Here is a 20,234-nt window from a genome sequence, read left to right as displayed (position 1 = left end):
GTGTGATTATCATCAGGTTCATAACAATGTAAGGAAAAAGGTAGATAGCTACTCACTGTACCGATGTACACTTAGTTGTAGCCAGGCACAATGAAAAGGCTGTTACATATTTAGCTTTTGGACAAAGCATATTTGTTTGTAAAATTACTACAGAGCTAATAGTTTGTTATTGCTGTTCGTAATGCATTTTTATTGGGTATAGTAATATATGTAATGGGAAAAGTCATTGGTATTCCATTCTGTAATTAGGGAAAATGCATGTATTGCAGCAATCAAGATGGTTTTGATGGCCTATCAATAAAAGAATCTGACTTAGCTTATAGCAGACAAGCACAACAAAGATACTATGAAACACACAAGCTTTCGGCCAAAAGGCCTTCTTCTGAAATAGAACACACACACACACACACACACACACACACACACACACACACACCTGAATACTGTCTCTGTCTCTATTTCTTTGGCTTGACATTTTCCAATCTTTGGCTTGACTTGTAAAAACTACAAATGTGTTTCTCTTTCAGCTTGAGTGGTTATTTACCTTTTTCACCTGACAACAAGAAAGTCCCATTAAAAGAACAGATTAGGAAAGGCAATTACTCCTTCCCAATACAGTACTGGAGAGGTGTGTCTCCAGAGGCTATTGATTTGATAAAGAAGATGTTAACTGTGGACCCTATTCAGAGAATAACTGTTGACGGTGTTGTGAATCATTTGTGGCTTCAGGTGAGTATTTAAGTGACTAATTATGGGAAATTCATTCCTGTTACTGTTGTAACTGATATGTCTGACCACAGTTGTCCTTGGATACACAGAAAAATATGGAAAGTTATGTATGGTCAGTACTCCCACTTCAACTGCCCCTACTTCACCAACTCCTGTCAGTCATCCTTTGTCATTTGTTCCACTAAATCGCTCAGTAATTCATTGTCACTTCCACCTTCCCTCGTCTCGCTCTTTCTATGTTTCGAGATGGCACCTGTCAAAAAGTGCAGTGACATAATGCTGTTTTCCCGTACTTATAACAGTGCATCGTGTAAAAATTGTTAGAAATAGGTTGTAAAAAAATTCTGTGTGTGAAGTGCAACTTCTAGCTACATGAAAAGTTTGGCAAAATACGCCTCAAATTTATTAGCAACGATATTCACTGTTCATCCCTAGACTGTTTGTGGGATGAAAACATGAAACTGGCTTTCACTGTGAGCTCACGGGAACAAAATAATTAAAGTGCTACATAGCGACATTGAGACTTTAGCAGAATTATCAGTGCTGTAGTGAGAAAATTGTGACCTAAAACTCTTGATAAATAAATAAATAAATTAATTAATAAAATGTTTTTGCAAGGTAGCTGAGGTGATTGAAAAAAAAAAAAGAAAGGGAGAGAGAGAGAGAGAGTGGAGTGATACGTCGGTGGTGTGGAAATCTCAGAAACTGAAAATAAATGTAAGTGGACAAGTGTAACGTATAGAAAAAGAATTCAAAGCATCAGAACAGTAAAAATAAATTTCCTGTTACAAAGAGTTCTTTGCCTAAAAATGTGAAAAATGTGGTAGTGCAAAATTCCATAGTAGACGTTTGCCCCGGAATCAGGATCTGCCAGTTAAAGAAACACTTTGGCAATATATGTAGTTCGTAGGACGGTTTGGCAGAGGCATCTTGGAAGAATTACGAAGGAGTGTTTCTCCATGTGAGTATCAAGTTTCAGTTCTCTATGGAGTGACACTGTAGAAGAAATTGTAGAGAAACAAAAAAATTAATTTGAAATGTCGGTTACCTGTACAGAATTTTGCAGCAAGTGGTACTGTCTACAGGAGATCTGTCAGTGATTGGTATATCAGGGTCGCCATAAGTTCTGGAAATCAGGGAATTTCAAATGTATCAAGTAAATCATGGAAATTTGGAAAAAAAAAAAAACCAACACTGGAAAAATCTCGGTTTTGCCTCAGTAGCTTGAAATTGTTTGTTTACTGAGGTGTCATGTTTCATTGCTGGCTGGGTGCAGCTGAGTATGTGTGCCACTTCCCTACTCTCTCATTTTTACTGCTTTTTCCCTTCCCACCACTCCCACAGCTGGCAGTCAGTGCTGCCACCACTGCTTGCTGCTAGCTTAGCAGCTGCCAATGAGAGGCAGCGAGGCGTGGGAGTGGTTTATTTGGATCTGATTCTCAGACTGTTGACGCAGTGGCTGGAGACGACAGTTGTGTGCATGAGTTGTGTCTGAGTGGTTCTTTGAATTTGTGTGTGCTCTTGTTTTTTGACAAAGGCTATAGCCAAAAATTTAGTTGTGAGAGTGTGATTGTCTTTTCTATGTTACTGTCGGTGGCTCAGCGATAATCTTTATAGTGAGTTGCTACATATCCTCATTAGTATTGAGTCTCAGAATATTTGCGCACGTTACCTGTTGCGTGGGTGATCACCACAGTCTCATTTCATCAACATGGTGCCTGTGACACAAGTGGACTTCCATGACGGGTCAAAATCTCAGGCCATTTCTGTGGATATATCTAGTGGATCGGGCCTGCCCATCTGAAGCCCATAGTTTCCCACTAATAATATGCGGGTCCTGCCTGTTGGATCTAGTCTCACCGATCTGTCCGCTGGCCGTGTCTGTCGGTGTGTAGTATAATGTGATAGATTTTCGTGGTTTATCCGTGGACTTGGGACTGTGGTGCTCCACAGCAAACCAGAGGCCATGGGCGATTGATTTCAGGAATTGCGACTGCCTCACTGCAAGTACATTGTACAGTGCAGTGTGTTTTATAGACATTTAATTTATTCTAGTATACATGGTGTCCCCCTCAAACCTCCCCGATTTCAAGGCCCCAGGAGAGAAAAACCACAGTAGATACAACAATGAAAGATACACCACATTGTAGATTATGTCAAAGAATTTATATTCCTGTATCAGAAGTGCCAAGTATCATCGCCAGACTGCAGCGTGGTCGCATGAAGTGAAAATGGCAACTTCACAGCAGCGTACGCAAGCAGTAGTGTGTTTTGCAGAATCAAAAGTGCTGATCACTGTGCAGAGAAATTATCGTCGTGTGTATAAATGTGATCCACCTGATGCAAAAACAATTAAGGAATGGTGTAGGAAGTTTCTGGCAACGGGAAGGGTTCTGAAACATTCTGGCAGTGCATGTTACACAGTTTCAGAAGAGACGGTGGAGGAAATTCGACAAATGTTTCTGAGAAGCCCATGTAAGTCAATTTGTCAAGCATCTAGGCAAGTTGATGTACCTCAATCAACACTGCATTGTGTAGTTCACCAGTGTCTTCGTATGTGTGCTTACAAAGTGCAAATTCTGCAACATTTGCCGACAAACCACACCGACAACAACTTGCTGCGGATATGCTGCAGCATATTGATATGGATGCCAGCTTCCTGGAAAGATGTTTATTCTCACGTGAGGCAACCTTTCATCTATCAGGAAGGGTTAATAGGCATAATGTTTGGATTTGGGGTTCGCAAAATCTGCACATTGTCATTGAACATGTACGTGATAGCCCTAAACTAAACATCTGGTGCGGGCTAATGCAAGACAGGATTGTTAGACCATTCTTCTTTGCGGAACAAACAGTGAATGGGTCAGTGTATCTGGACATGTTGTAGCAGTTTGTGTACCCTCAGATACAAGACTTGCAACCCAACATCATTTTTCAACAAGATGGGGCTCCATCGCTTTGGTCAATGGCTATTTGCAAGTTCCTGGATAGGAAATTTCCCAATCATTGGATTTTACGTGTAGGACCCATTGCCTGGCTACCACGTTCACCTGACATTACTAAAATGTAGACTTTCACGGCCAGAAATGTCATGTCCATTATAATTATCCGGGCTGTTATGCCGTGTCAATTCCCAACGTTTCGTCCCCGCCTACGGAGGACATCTTCAAGGGGGTCTGTAGCTCGATGGAAGGTCGAACACACCCACTGGCTCGCTACTGACTGCCGCTAAATTCCGTGTCCGCAAGCTCCTGCGCCGAGGTGTGATGTCACGAGTTTTGAAAACGTCAGTGCAATTGGCTGCTGTCCGCTGCCGTTGATTGCTGTTGCCATCACCCAGTAATGGATGAGTGGTACACATCTTCTTCAACACCAGCATCCATATACCGTTTAATTTCACGCCCTCCTCCTTTCAATTGAAATTATTAGGGTGTTTGGCGATTTAGGTTGCCTCCCTGTAGAGCCTTTCATAATATCCGTTTGTGGCCGCTAGTACTTGCGTCTCCTCGAAACGAATATGGTGGTTACCTGGCTGGAAAGCATGCTCTGCTGCAGCTAATCGCTCGATTTCTCCTCTTCTACAATTGCCCTTGTGCTCTTCCAAACGTTTTGAAACAGTTCTTTTAGTGGTACCCACATAAACATCTCCACAGCTGCATGGGGTCCTATACACCCCGGCTTTTTCCGATAGTTTGCGAGTGTCCTTGGCAGGCTTAAGGTATTCCTGTATCTTCCTGGTGGGCTTGTAAATTACGGTAATATTCCGCTTCATCAAGATCCTCCCTATTCTTTCCATCACATATGTCTGCTTGTGTCTGTATATGTGCGGATGGATATGTGCGTGTGTGCGAGTGTATACCTGTCCCTTTTTCCCCCTAAGGTAAGTCTTTCCGCTCCCGGGATTGGAATGACTCCTTACCCTCTCCTTCCCTCTTTCCTGATGAAGCAACCGTGGGTTGCAAAAGCTTGAATTTTATGTGTGTGTTTGTGTTTGTTAAAGTCTCTATCAACATACCAATGCTTTCGTTTGGTAAGTTACATCCGCTTTTTAAAAAAAAGATGTTGTGACTCACCAAACGGGAAAGAGCTGGTAGATAGACATAATAAAACACACACACACACACACACACACACACACACACACACACCCATCCGCACATATACAGACACAGGCTGACATATGTAAATGCAAAGAGTTTGGGCAGAGATACCAGTCGAGGCGGAGGTGCAGAGACAAAGATGATGTTGAATGACAGGTGAGGTACAACTGGCGGCAACTTGAAGTTAGCGGAGGTTGAGGCCTGGTGGGTAACGGGAAGAGAGAATACATTGAAGGGCAAGTTCCCACCTCCGAAGTTCTGATAGGTTGGTGTCGGTGGGAAGCATCCAGATAACCCGGATGGTGTAACACTGTGGCAAGATGTGCTGTCCGTGCACCAAGGCATGTTTAGCCACAGGGTGATCCTCATTACCAACAAACACTGTCTGCCTGTGTCCGTTCATGCAAATGGACAGTTTGTTGCTGGTCATTCCCACATAGAAGGCTTCACAGTGCAGGCATGTCAGTTGCTAAATCACGTGGGTGCTTTCACACATGGCTCTGCCTTTGATGGTGTACACCTTCTGGATTACAGGACTGGAGTAGGTGGTGGTAGGAGGGTGCATGGGACAGGTCTTACACCGGGGGGGGGGGGGGGGGGGGTTCAAAGGTTGGAGCCAGAGGGTAGGGAAGGTGGTTTGGGAATTTCATAGGGATGAACCAAGAGGTTACGAAGGTTAGGTGGACACCGGAAAGACACTCTTGGTGGAGTGGGGAGGATTTCATGAAGGATGGATCTCATTTCAGAGCAGGATTTGAGGAAGTCGTATCCCTGCTGGAGAGCCACATTCAGAGTCTGAGCCAGTCCCGGAAAGTATCCTGTCACAAGTGGGGCACTTTTGGGGGTCTTCTGTGGGAGGTTCTGGGTTTGAGGGTATGAGGAAGTGGCTATAGCTGTTTGCTTCTGTACCAGGTTGGGAGGGTAGTTGCGACATGCAAAAGCTGTTTCAGGTTATTGGTGTAATGGTTCAGGGATTCAGGACTGGAGCAGATTAGTTTGCCACGAAGACCTAAGCTGTAGGGAAGTGACCGTTTGATATGCAATGGATGGCAGCTGTCAAAATGGAGGTACTGTTGCTTGTTAGTGGGTTTGATGTGGATGGATGTGTGAAGCTGGCCATTGGGCAGATGGAGATCAACGTCGAGGAAAGTGGCATGAGATTTGGAGTAGGACCAGGTGAATCTGATGGAACCAAAGGAGTTGAGGTTGGAGAGGAAATTCTGGAGTTCTTCTTCACTATGAGTCCAGATCATGAAGATGTCATCAATAAATCTGTTCCAAACTTTGGGTTGGCAGGCTTGGGTAACCAAGAAGGCTTCCTCTAAGCAACCCATAAATAGGTCGGCGTACGAGGGGGCCATCGTGGTACCCATGGCTATTCCCTTTAATTGTTGGTATGTCTGGCCTTCAAAAGTAAAGAAGTTGTGGGTTAGGATAAAGCTTTCTAAGGTAATGAGGAAAGAGGTGTTAGGTAGGGAAGCAGGTGATTGGCGTGAAAGGAAGTGCTCCATCACAGCGAGGCCCTGGACGAGCGGAATATTTGTGTATAAGGAAGTGGCATCAATGGTTACAATGATGGTTTCCGAGGGTAACAGATTGGGTAAGGATTCCAGGCATTCGAGAAAGTGGTTGGTGTCTTTGATGAAGGATGGGAGACTGCATGTAATGGGTTGAAGGTGTTGATCTACTTAGGCAGAGATACGTTGGTAACCAGCTACAATGGGGTGGCCGGGATGGTTGGGTTCGTGAATTTTGGGAAGTAGGTAGAAGGTAGGAGTGCGAGGTGTCGGTGGGGTCAGGAGGTTGATGGAGTCAGGTGAAAGGTTTTGTAGGGGGCCTAAGGTTCTGAGGATTCCTTGAACCTCTGCCTGGACATCAGGAATGGGATTACCTTGGCAAACCTTGTATGTAGTGTTGTCTGAAAGCTGACACAGTCCCTCAGCCACATATTTCCGATGATCAAGTACCACGGTCGTGGAACCCTTGTCAGCCTGAAGAATGACGATGGATCGGTCAGCCTTCAGATCACGGATAGCCTGGACTTCAGCTGTGGTGATGTTGGGAGTAGGATTAAGGTTTTTCAAGAAGGATTGAGAGGCGAGGCTGGAAGTGAGAAATTCCTGGAAGGTTTTGAGAGGGTGATTTTGAGGAAGAGGTGGTGGGTCCCGCTGTGACGGAGGACGGAACTGTTCCAGGCAGTGTTCAATTTGGATAGTGTCTTGGGGAGTTGGATCATTAGGAGTAGGATTAGGATTATTTTTCTTCGTGGCAAAGTGATACTTCCAGCAGAGAGTATGAGTGTAGGACAGTAAATCTCTGACGAGGGCTGTTTGGCTGAATCTGGGAGTAGGGCTGAAGGTGAGGCCTTTGGATAGGACAGAGGTTTCAGATTGGGAGAGAGGTTTGGAGGAAAGGTTAACTACTGAGTTGGGGTGTTGTGGTTCCAGATTGTGTTGATTAGAATTTCGAGGATTTGGGGGGAGTGGAGCTGGAGCTGGAAGTGGGAGATTGAGTAGATGGGAGAGACTGGGTCTGTGTGCAATGAGAGGAGGTTGAGGTTTGTTGGAAAGGTTGTGGAGGGTGAGTGAGTTGCCTTTCTGGAGGTGGGAAACCAGGAGATTGGATAGTTTTTGAGGTGGAGGGTGGCATGCTGTTCTAATATGTGGTTGGCCAGTAGGAGGATGCTCTGAACAGCTGGTGTGGATGTGTGAGAGGAAAGATTGAGGACTTTTATTAGGGATAGGAGTTGACGGGTGTGTTCATTGGCTGAGTTGATGTGTAGGTGAAGGATTGGGCTGGTGAGGGCTATGGATTGTTCATTTTGGAACTGGTATAGGGACTGATGGAAAGAAGGGTTACAGCCAGAGATGGGAACTTTTAGGGTGAGGTCTTTGGGGGTAATGCCAGATGTCAGACAAGCCTGAGTAAATAAAATATGGCAGCGTAATCTGGCTAGGGTGAAGGCATGTTTGCGGAGGGAATGTAAATAAAACTTAATGGGGTTATTGTGGGGATGTTGTGAGGGTGACATGGTATTTAGGATGTGGAAAGTGTAACATGAGGCTGAAACAAAAATAAAAATATATGGGGAGAGATAAAGGTGAACTAGAAAGCAACGAGAGTTCTGGTATGAAAAAAGTCAAAAATAGTTGGTTAAATCTGAGCTATGTTGATACTGTGGTGAACTTACGTTGGTAAACAACGATGTGCACAAAGGTTAGGTGGTTGTGTTGCCTCCAAAACATGTTAAAGGGTGGAGAAATTCGGGAAAATTTCAAAAAAGCTGCCTGTAAATGTATTAAAAGGAGTATTTTTGTGGTGGCAGATTATGAAAATGAGGCTAACAATTGTCTGACGAAGAAATAATAACGTTAAAACCTGTGGGAAGCGGCTAAAAAATGATAGGTGATGTGAAGAAAACAGGAATGGAAATTAAGTGAAAGTTGTTAGAACTAGCCGAAATGGTTGTTTAATAGGTGAAAGGAACTGTTTGTAAACTGGGAACAGTTGATTTTATAGCAGCGGTGAGTTGAAAGGGGAAAAAATTTTTTGGTTATTGTTTGGAAGTAAGTTACGTATTATTTAGTATATATAGGCAGGATCCCCCCCATGAACCATGGACCTTGCCGTCGGTGGGGAGGCTTGCGTGCCTCAGCGATACAGATAGCCGTACCGTAGGTGCAACCACAATGGAGGGGTATCTGTTGAGAGGCCAGACAAACGTGTGGTTCCTGAACAGGGGCAGCAGCCTATTCAGTAGTTGCAGGGGCAACAGTCTGGATGATTGACTGAACTGGCCTTGTAACACTAACCAAAACAGCCTTGCTGTGCTGGTACTGCGAACAGCTGAAAGCAAGGGGAAACTACGGCCGTAATTTTTCCCGAGGGCATGCAGCTTTACTGTATGGTTAAATGATGATGGCGTCTTCTTGGGTAAGATATTCCGGAGGTAAAATAGTCCCCCATTCGGATCTCCGGGCGGGGACTACTCAAGGAGGACGTCGTTATCAGGAGAAAGAAAACTTGTGTTCTACGGATCGGAGAGCGTGGAATGTAAGATCCCTTAATCGGGCAGGTAGGTTAGAAAATTTGAAAAGGGAAATGGATAGGTAAAAGTTAGGTATAGTGGGAATTAGTGAAGTTTGGTGGCAGGAGGAACAAGACTTCTGGTCAGGTGAATACAGGGTTATAAATACAAAGTCAAATAGGGGTAATGCAGGAGTAAGTTTAATAATGAATAAAAAATAGTAGTACGGGTAAGCTACTACAAACAGCATAGTGAATGCATTATTGTGGCCAAGATAGACATGAAGCCCACGCCTACCACAGTAGTACAAGTTTATATGCCAACTAGCTCTGCAGATGACGAAGAAATTGAAGAAATGTATGATGAAATAAAAGAAGTAATTCAGATAGTGAAGGGAGACGAAAATTTAATAGTCATGGGTGACTGGAATTAGGTAGTAAGAAAAGGGAGAGAAGGAAACGTAGTAGGTGAATATGGATTGGGGGTAAGAAATGAAAGAGGAACCCGCCTGGTAGAATTTTGCACAGAGCACAACTTAATCATAGCTAACAGTTGGTTCATGAATCATGATAGAAGGTTGTATACATGGAAGAATCCAGGAGATACTAGAAGGTAACAGATAGATTATATAATGGTAAGACAGAGATTTAGGAACGAGGTTTTAAATTGTATGACGTTTCCAGGGGCAGATATGGACTCTGACCACAATCTATTGGTTATGAACTGTAGAATAAAACTGAAGAAACTGCAAAAAGGTGGGAATTTAAGGAGATGGGACCTGGATAAACTGAAAGAACGAGAGGTTGTAGAGTGTTTCAGGGAGAGCATAAGGGAAAAATTGACAGGAATGGGCGAAAGAAATTCAGTAGAAGAAGAACGGGTAGCTTTGAGGGATGAAGTAGTGAAGACAGCAGAGGATAAAGTAGGTAAAAAGACGAGGGCTGCTAGAAATTCTTGGGTAACAGAAGGGCTGCTAGAAATTCTTGGGTAACAGAAGAGATAATGAATTTAATTGATGAAAGGAGAAAATACAAAAATGCAGTAAATGAAGCAGGCAAAAAAGAATGCTAACGTCTCAAAAATGAGATCGACAGGAAGTGCAAAATGGCTAAGCAGGGATGGCTAGAGGACAGATGTAAGGATGTAGAGGCTTATCTCACAAGGGTAAGATAGATACTGCCTACAGGAAAATTAAAGAGACCTTTGGAGAAAAGAGAACCAATTGTATGAATATCAAGAGCTCAGATGGAAACCCAGTTCTAAGCAAGGAAGGCAAAGCAGAAAGGTGGAAGGAGTATATAGAGGGTCTATACAAGGGCATCCAGTACAAAATATACATGTTTCAATCCCACGGAGCGAAATACAGTGACGTCCGGTAGAAGAATGCTGTGTGAAGAGGGGTGGCACTGCACTCTGGCACACTTAAGACCAAATAACATGTCTTAGATTTCTTCTAACATATATGTTTTGTGTGTCAGACTCTTCAGAAAGATGTGCACTACAAAATGAACATTTTTTGAAAATTCGATTTTTTAAATTTTGACTTATCTCGAGGGAAGGAGGTGGGGTTGGGGGGGGGGGGGGGGCGGATTTACACTTTTCTGACAGCTATGCATTAATAGCCTTGTAGAGCAATGAAGTTATTTTTGTCGGTTTGTTAAAGAAATTTGGCTTTCCTTAATCTTTTACGCTGAGGCAGTCAACGTGTTTGAAACAAAGTGTTTAGTTTCATACTATTGGCTAATTTCAACTGCTCACTGCATTTCAAGTGCACGTTTTCATCTTCTAACACTTATGGCATTATGCCATAATAAAGAATATAAAATGAGTTAGTACAGTACTGGTACTCCAAGAAAATTTACTTCCCAAAACCCACTCTGAAAAGCTTAATGTCAGTTCAAGGCCTACTTCATTGGGAATCTGGACATACGAATGTGCTCTTCAAGTATGCACTTTAAATATGCCATTTTAGTATGGTTCACAAGATTCCGATGCTCTTGGAGTATCCTCTGATGTTTCTTCTCTTTTGTGACATAATGTAAGATCTTTTAATATTTTACACATACGAACATACGGGCGACCTGTGTCATAGCAGCTGCCAACGTGTGGTAGCGCCTGTTACCTGGCACTCTGTGATGACTACGAACCTATTTTAGCAGGTCACGGGAAAATATTGCGAATGGTGGTTGGATAAGCATTTCTTTCAAAGTAAATTTCCTTTTACGCAAGTTCAACTATGTGTGAGAATGTATAATGATTTTCTTAAATCACAGTGTGTTTGATGACGAGCCATTTAGAAGTATTTCGAGCCCAGATCAGACATTGGGTCGTCATTATGAACAAATTGATGTACAGGAAGCTCTCTATCCTCTACGGGAGCTAATTTATTTGTGGAAAACTTTGAGGACAAGTCACTGGAATTGGCTAAAAATTTTACTGGCACATTTGTGTGAGATATCTTAAAGTGTTAACACGTGCAAAAAATATCAACATTATATGTGAAAGCTTAGCTTCTCTTGCAGCTTATTAACCTTAGAGACCAATATTATATGTGAAAGCTTTGCTTTTCTTGTAGCAACACTATGTATATTAATTTAAAACATTAACTTTTCCTGTTCGTGTATCTGCGCTATTTAACAGTGGTGTATTATTAGCGGACTACATCATGTGTCCTGTGGTCTGAATACCCACTGTCATCGGCTGGCGGGATCATGTGACATGAGCTGTGACTGGCGTATCGCAATCTCGATTACAATGGTTCGGAAAGTAACATACGGTGTTTGGTGGATTTCCAATGTATACTTTTGTAATACAAAAATATGCAGAGTACATGTTGCTGCACATCAAAAATCTTTCCAAAAGGAATTTTCTTCCCTGAGTTTCGTTTTCTAAAGTGCCAGGAAATTCTACGTCCGTGTATGAAAACATAACCATTCAAGGGGTTGATAAGTTTTACAGTTCCGAGTGAAAATATACTGCCACTTAATAACACGGAAAAAGTGTGTTTTGATCTGTGAGGAAGTGTATTTTTAACCGGGAAGTATGGGAAAAATCCGGGAATTTTTTTCATTGTCCGCGTATACACCCTGTCTATCATATGTTTTCCCCCTTCTCCAGTAATATTCCAATGCAATTTCACATGATTCTGACCAGTGGCATTATTTCTACAGCATTTCGAAAGCTTAACTTTAATTATAATCACCCTGTATATCAAAAAACATTCTCTTGAATTCCCCATGTGGGAGATGTTCTATTTCAAGTCATGTGCCGCAGTTATAAGCTCTTCATCTTTGTGGTTCACTACATAAACTTTTTTTTTTTCGTTCCAACTTTCCAGTTACAGGCAACGGAAATTTTTAAGCAAAGCTTGTGGGCGGAGTTTTCCCTTGAGATGAAATTTGCTGATTTACAGCAGTTAATAAACTCCACTTGTGAGTCACTTTTACTAAGTATTATGGCTTGCCTAGTGAAGGACCACATCTGTTATATTTTCATCTTTACCACCAAATCCACCCATTGTTCCATGATTTGTTGCAACTCTTCTACTACCTGGCCTATCTTCTTTACCTTTTCGTTAACATGTTGTTGTTATTTTGTTTTATTTTCACTTAGTGCTGTAAGAAAAAATTGCTATCGCTTCGACAGTGTCCTCCAGTTTTACCTGACTTTCTCATATTTTACTGATCCCAGGCTTGTTTAAGTTTACTGTGTTTGTTTATTCAAGGTTGATTACTTTCTTCCTTCATGGTTTTGATGTGCCATTTATTTCACCTCTCCATTCTGTTAATATGTTACCCACTGCCTGCTTAAATTGTTTAATTTCTCCCCCTTTTTGAATATTTTCCTTCTTGCCATGTTTTGAACTATCATGCAGGAAGGTCATGATTTGAAACTTCCTGGCAGATTAAAACTGTGTGCCCGACCGAGACTCGAACTCGGGACCTTTGCCTTTCGCTGGCAAGTGCTCTACCATTTGGTTCGCAGGAGAGCTTCTGTAAAGTTTGGAAGGTAGGAGACGAGATACTGGCAGAAGTAAAGCTGTGAGTACTGGGCGTGAGTCATGCTTCGGTAGCTCAGATGGTAGAGCACTTGCCCGCGAAAGGCAAAGGTCCCGAGTTCGAGTCTCGGTCGGGCACACAGTTTTAATCTGCCAGGAAGTTTCATATCAGCGCACACTCCGCTGCAGAGTGAAAATCTCATTCAGGTCATGATTTGTTCACCATTTGTTTCTTTCTGTACCTTTTTTGCATATAATTCTGTGAATGTTTTGTATCTTTCATCCACCTTAATTAGTGTTCCCTTTCTCCTTGTTCATCCAGGGTGTATACGACCTGGGACAACCGGGAGATCTGGGAAAAACCCGGGAACTTTTTAGAATTCCGGGAATTTTTCATTGTTTTAGTTTTCTGTTAACTCTTTTAATTTTGACTGGTAAGAACCAATACTCCAACAGTGGATATTACTGTATCCCGCTACTGCAGAATAATACTTCGACAATAAAATATAAAGGAGAGAAATGAAAATAACTTAAATTGCAAAGGAAATGCGTCATATACGACGACGACGACACACAGTGCTCATGCAAGCGTCTGCCAACAGCAAAATGTGGCAAAGGCTTCAGGAAGACAAATTGCCTCCGTTGAACTTGCAGTCACTACTGTTTACATTAGATTCGTTTTAGCAGGTACTGGCGGGCTCATGCGCATGTGCAGTTGAGTCTCGTGAGAGTAGTAGATTCTCCCGCTTCTGGCTACAGGAATGTGGCTGCTGGTTGTGCAAGCAGTCGCAGCAAGCAGCTAGATGCTACCGGGAAAAAGGGGCATCAAATTCATAGTCTTTAGGAAGAAAAACTTGTTTCACAAAGTGTGTAGCATCCAGCGCATGTTGGTCTATCTATTATTCATATGATTTTGAAACGCATCCCTGTTGGTTTTTGAACATTTTTCAAAAAATTTTAAGTTAACTTCTGAATGAATCATAAGTTGATTTTTGAATGCGTGTGTAGTGTATGTGATGTCTCTGTCAGGAGATTCCTCATCGCATCTAGAAATAAACTTTCTGCAGACAAAAGGGGACAGGCCTATTAAGCCGAACGGATGAATGCCAGTCGCTGTCTGATTATATGGTTGACTGGGTTTGCGAATGATCAGCATTGTTATAATTACTAGCAAAATCCATAGATTCAGACTACCAGAATGGAAATAAACAACTAACACATGAGGAAGATTACATATTATCTTCTCGGTGTATCCAAGAAAATGAAATTTTGACAGAAAATCTTTGGCCAGATGGCTACACTAGTAGGGTCCAGTTGTACAGTCCCCGGCTAGCAGTCACTTAAGTTCAGGAAGTAACACGGAAAACGTGTAGTGCAAACATATGAGACGCCTAACCGGAGGATAATCATGGGATAACTGAACCTGTGTATCTGGCAGGGTTAGTGAAGTTAATTGGCGAACAGATTTTGACAATCCCCCCCATGAACCATGGACCTTGCCGTCGGTGGGGAGGCTTGCGTGCCTCAGCGATACAGATAGCCGTACTGTAGGTGCAACCACAACGGAGGGGTATCTGTTGAGAGGCCAGACAAACGTGTGGTTCCTGAAGAGGGGCAGCAGCCTTTTCAGTAGTTGCAGGGGCAACAGTCTGGATGATTGACTGAACTGGCCTTGTAACACTAACCAAAATGGCCTTGCTGTGCTGGTACTGCGAACGGTTGAAAGTAAGGGGAAACTACAGCCGTAATTTTTCCCGAGGGCATGCAGCTCTACTGTATAGTTGATGATGATGGCGTCCTCTTGGGTAAAATATTCCGGAGGTAAAATAGTCCCCCATTCGGATCTCCGGGCAGGGACTACTCAAGAGGACGTTGTTATCAGGAGAAAGAAAACTGGTGTTCTACGGATCGGAGCGTGGAATGTCAGAACCCTTAATCGGGCAGGTAGGTTAGAAAATTTAAAAAGGGAAATGGATAGGTTAAAGTTAGATATAGTGGGAATTAGTGAAGTTTGGTGGCAGGAGGAACAAGACTTTTGGTCAGGTGAATACAGGGTTATAAATACAAAGTCAAATAGGGATAATGCAGGAGTAGGTTTAATAATGAACAAAAAAATAGGAATGCGGGTAAGCTACTACAAACAGCATAGTGAACGCATTATTGTGGCCAAGATAGACACGAAGCCCACGCCTACTACAGTAGTAGAAGTTTATATGCCAACTAGCTCTGCAGATGACGAAGAAATTGAAGAAATGTATGATGAAATAAAAGAAATAATTCAGATAGTGAAGGGAGACGAAAATTTAATAGTCATGGGTGACTGGAATTCGGTAGTAAGAAAAGGGAGAGAAGGAAACATAGTAGGTGAATATGGATTGGGGGTAAGAAATGAAAGAGGAAGCTGCCTGGTAGAATTTTGCACAGAGCACAACTTAATCATAGCTAACACTTGGTTCAAGAATCATAAAAGAAGGGTGTATACATGGAAGAATCCAGGAGATACTAGAAGGTATCAGACAGATTATATAATGGTAAGACAGAGATTTAGGAACCAGGTTTTAAATTTTAAGACACTTCCAGGGGCAGATGTGGACTCTGACCACAATCTATTGGTTATGAACTGTAGATTAAAACTGAAGAAACTGCAAAAAGGTGGGAATTTAAGGAGATGGGATCTGGATAAACTGACTAAACCAGAGGTTGTACAGAGTTTCAGGGAGAGCATAAGGGAACAATTTACAGGAATGGGGGAAAGGAATACAGTAGAAGAAGAATGGGTAGCTTTGAGGGATGAAGTACTGAAGGCAGCAGAGGACCAGGTAGGTAAAAAGACGAGAACTAGTAGAAATCTTTCGGTAACAGAAGAAATATTGAATTTAATTGATGAAAGGAGAAAATATAAAAATGCAGTAAATGAAGCAGGCAAAAAGGAATACAAAGGTCTCAAAAATGAGATCGACAGGAAGTGCAAAATGGCTAAGCAGGGATGGCTAGAGGACAGATGTAAGGATGTAGAGGCTTATCTCATGAGGGGTAAGATAGATACTGCCTACAGGAAAATTAAAGAGACCTTTGGAGGAAAGAGAACCACTTGTATGAATATCAAGAGCTCAGATGGAAACCCAGTTCTAACCAAAGAAGGGAAAGCAGAAAGGTGGAAGGAGTATATAGAGGGTCTATACAAGGGCGATGTATTTGAGGACAATATTATGGAAATGGAAGAGGATGTAGATGAAGATGAAATGGGATATACGATACTGCATGAAGAGTTTGACAGAGCACTGAAAGACCCGAGTCGAAACAAGGCCCCGGGAGTAGACAACATTCCATTAGAACTACTGACAGCCTTGGAAGAGCCAGTCCTGACAAAACTCTACCATCTGGTGAGTAAGATATATGAGACAGACGAAATACCCTCAGACTTCAAGAAGAATATAATAATTCCAATCCCAAAGAAAGCAGGTGTAGACAGATGTGAAAATTACCGAACTATCAGTTTAATAAGTCACGGCTGCAAAATACTAACACGAATTCTTTACAGACGAATGGAAAAACTAGTAGAAGCCATCCTCGGGGAAGATCAGTTTGGATTCCGTAGAAATATTGGAACATGTGAGGCAATACTGACCCTATGACTTATCTTAGAAGAAAGATTAAGGAAAGGCATACCTACGTTTCTAGCATTTGTAGACTTAGAGAAAGCTTTTGACAATGTTGACTGGGATACTCTCTCTCAAATTCTGAAGGTAGCAGGTGTAAAATACAGGGAGCAAAAGGCTATTTACAATTTGTACAGAAACCAGATGTCAGTTATAACAGTTGAGGGACATGAAAGGGAAGCAGTGGTTGGGAGGGGAGTGAGACAGGGTTGTAGTCTCTCCCTGATGTTATTCAATCTGTATATTGAGCAAGCAGTAAAGGAAACAAAAGAAAAATTCGGAGTAGGTATTAAAATCCATGGAGAATAAATAAAAACTTTGAGGTTCGCCGATGACATTGTAATTCTGTCAGAGACAGCAAAGGACTTGGAAGAGCAGTTGAACGGAATGGACAGTGTCATGAAAGAAGGGTATAAGATGAACATCAAAAAAAGCAAAACGAGGATAATGGAATGTAGTCGAATTAAATCAGGTGATGCTGAGGGAATTAGATTAGGAAATGAGACACTTAAAGTAGTAAAGGAGTTTTGCTATTTGGGGAGCAAAATAACTGATGGTCGAAGTAGAGAGGATATCAAATGTAGACTGGCAATGGTAAGGAAAGCATTTCTGAAGAAGAGAAGTTTGTTAACATCAAGTATTGATTTAAATGTCAGGAAGTCGTTTCTGAAAGTATTTGTTTGGAGTGTAGCCATGTATAGAAGTGAAACATGGACGATAAATAGTTTGGATGAGAAGAGAATAGAAGCTTTTGAAATGTGGTGCTACAGAAGAATGCTGAAGATTAGATGGGTAGATCACATAACTAATGAGGAGGTATTGAATAGGATTGGGGAGAAGAGAAATTTGTGGCACAACTTGACTAGAAGAAAGGATCGGTTGGTAGGACATGTTCTGAGGTATCAAGGGATCACCAATTTAGTATTGGAGGGCAGCGTGGAGGGTAAAAACCGTAGAGGGAGACCAAGAGATGAATACACTAAGCAGATTCTGAAGGATGTAGGTTGCAGTAGTTACTGGGAGATGAAGAAGCTTGGACAGGATAGAGTAGCATGGAGAGCTGCATCAAACCAGTCTCAGGACTGAAGACAACAACAACAACAACAACAACAACAACAACATTTTGACAATGGCAGGAATAGCTACAGAATTGGTGATATTAAGATTGTTTGTTAGAAGAAGGAACGAGAAGAAATGGGGACATCATTCGAATTATGGAAGAATAAGACTATTCCAAATTTATATAAAAATTTCATAATACTACTTTTAGATCTCATGCTTGAGAGACTGGTGCATATGAATGAAATGTGAAACTATTTCCTGACATAAAGCTTTTTGCTTGTAGTAGGCCTAATAGGCATTTCATATTGGTGCTTAGTGAAATATATTCTGCCGTGTTATAAAACTGACCATTTGTGCCAAAACAGTCTCGTTTATTTGGTGTGTGTTACAAAATTGCTGCAATATTAGAAAGGCCTATTTTGTTTAATCTAGCAGACAGTGACAAAGTATACGTAATCAGATCGAGAAACCATACCAGTCTTGGGTATTATTTGTATTAACAGCTTTTCTAGTATTAGATAATGACATTTCTATTTATCATGTAGCAACACGTTTGACGAACTTTGATGAGGTAATAGATTCGTTCGCAGAAAGTAAAGCACGCCATGTAAAGCTGTAGCAGGATTAGAGATAAAAATATTCTAGGAGCTAATGATTGAAGAAATATGTACTTTCTTGGTTTTTTTTTTGTCTTTATTGGTTTTATGTCTTCTATATTTAATTTTATGTGTCACAAAACAGCACTTTATTAGCCTAATAGGCAATAAAGAGAGCAAATTTTATGGAGAGTTCTTGTTCTCCCAATTAAAAATAATCCCATCCGCTATTAATATGACTGGGAGCAGGAGAGGCACCACAGGACATTTCAATTTTCACTGTCTGGAATATAGTTCGATGGCATCCATCACAAAAGATACACGTTTCAATTCCACAGAGGGAAATAGTGACGTGCGATAGAATGCTGCTTGAAGAGGCGTGGCACTGCACTTTGGCACACTTAAGACCAAAATACATGTCTTACATTTCCCCGAACACATATGTTTTAATGTTTCAGACTTTTCAGAAAGATGTTCACTACAAGGTGAACATATTCTTGAAAATTCGATTTTTTCTATAGTGTTGACCCAGTTAGCAAATATATATAAATATGTCTGCTTGTGTCTGTATGTGTGGATGGATATGTGCGTGTGTGCGAGTGTATACCTGTCCTTTTTTCCCCCTAAGGTAAGTCTTTCCGCTCCCGGGATTGGAATGACTCCTTACCCTCTCCCTTAAAACCCACTTCCTTTCGTCTTCCCCTCTCCTTCCCTCTTTCCTGATGAGGCAACAGTTTGTTGCGAAAGCTTGAATTTTGTGTGTATGTTTGTGTTTGTTTGTGTGTCTATCGACCTGCCAGCGCTTTTGTTCGGTAAGTCACCTCATCTTTGTTTGTATATATATATATATATCTAAAAACAAAGATGATGTGACTTACCAAATGAAAGTGCTGGCAGGTTGACAGACACACAAACATACACACAAAATTCAAGCTTTCGCAACAAACTGTTGCCTCATCAGGAAAGAGGGAAGGAGAGGGAAAGACGAAAGGATGTGGGTTTTAAGGGAGAGGGTAAGGAGTCATTCCAATCCCTGGAGCGGAAAGACTTACCTTAGGGGGGAAAAAAAAGGAAAAAAGGACGGGTATACACTCGCGCACACACACACATATCCATCCACACATATCCATCCACACATATCCATCCACACATATCCATCCACACATATCCATCCACACATATCCATCCACACATATCCATCCACACATATCCATCCACACATATCCATCCACACAAATCCATCCACACATATCCATCCACACATATCCATCCACACATATACAGACACAAGCAGACGTATTTAAAGACAAAGAGTTTGGGCAGAGATGTCAGTCGAGGCAGAAGTGCAGAGGCAAAGATGTTGTTGAATGACAGGTGAGGTACGAGTGGCGACAACTTGAAATTAGCGGAGATTGAGGCCTGGTGGATAACGGGAAGAGAGGATATATTGAAGAGCAAATTCCCATCTCCGGAGTTCGGATAGGTTGGTGCTAGTGGGAAGTATCCAGATAACCCGGACGGTTGAACACTGTGCCAAGATGTGCTGGCCGTGCACCAAGGCATGTTTAGCCACAGGGTGATCCTCATTACCAACAAACACTATCTGCCTGTGTCCATTCATGCGAATGGACAGTTTGTTGCTGGTCATTCCCACATAGAATGCATCACAGTGTAGGCAGGTCAGTTGGTAGATCACGTGGGTGCTTTCACACGTGGCTCTGCCTTTGATCGTGTACACCTTCCGGGTTACAGGACTGGAGTAGGTGGTGGTGGGAGGGTGCATGGGACAGGTTTTACACCGGGGGCGGTTACAAGGGTAGGAGCCAGAGGGTAGGGAAGGTGGTTTGGGGATTTCATAGGGATGAACTAAGAGGTTACGAAGGTTCGGTGGACGGCGGAAGACACTCTTGGTGGAGTGGGGAGGATTTCATGAAGGATGGATCTCATTTCAGGGCAGGATTTGAGGAAGTCGTATCCCTGCTGGAGAGCCACATTCAGAATCTGATCCAGTCCCGGAAAGTATCCTGTCACAAGTGGGGCACTTTTGTGGTTCTTCTGTGGGAG

The 20,234-nt window shown here is 42.2% G+C and overlaps 1 protein-coding gene across 1 annotated transcript in view; it reads left to right on the top strand.

Moving 5' to 3' along the window:
- Positions 1 to 20,234, top strand: part of LOC126460440 (ovarian-specific serine/threonine-protein kinase Lok-like) — a 201,712-nt gene that overhangs the window by 148,290 nt on the left and 33,188 nt on the right. Inside the window, exon 7 of the mRNA XM_050095913.1 lies at positions 528 to 729. Coding sequence (XP_049951870.1) covers positions 528 to 729 — 202 coding nt within the window. The remainder of the gene's footprint in view (positions 1 to 527; positions 730 to 20,234) is intronic.

Source organism: Schistocerca serialis, chromosome 1 (assembly GCF_023864345.2).
Source record: "Schistocerca serialis cubense isolate TAMUIC-IGC-003099 chromosome 1, iqSchSeri2.2, whole genome shotgun sequence".
NCBI classification, from domain to species: domain Eukaryota; kingdom Metazoa; phylum Arthropoda; class Insecta; order Orthoptera; family Acrididae; genus Schistocerca; species Schistocerca serialis.
The sequence above is the reverse complement of the archived record's forward strand: the minus strand, read 5'-3'. Positions and strand labels throughout refer to the sequence as shown.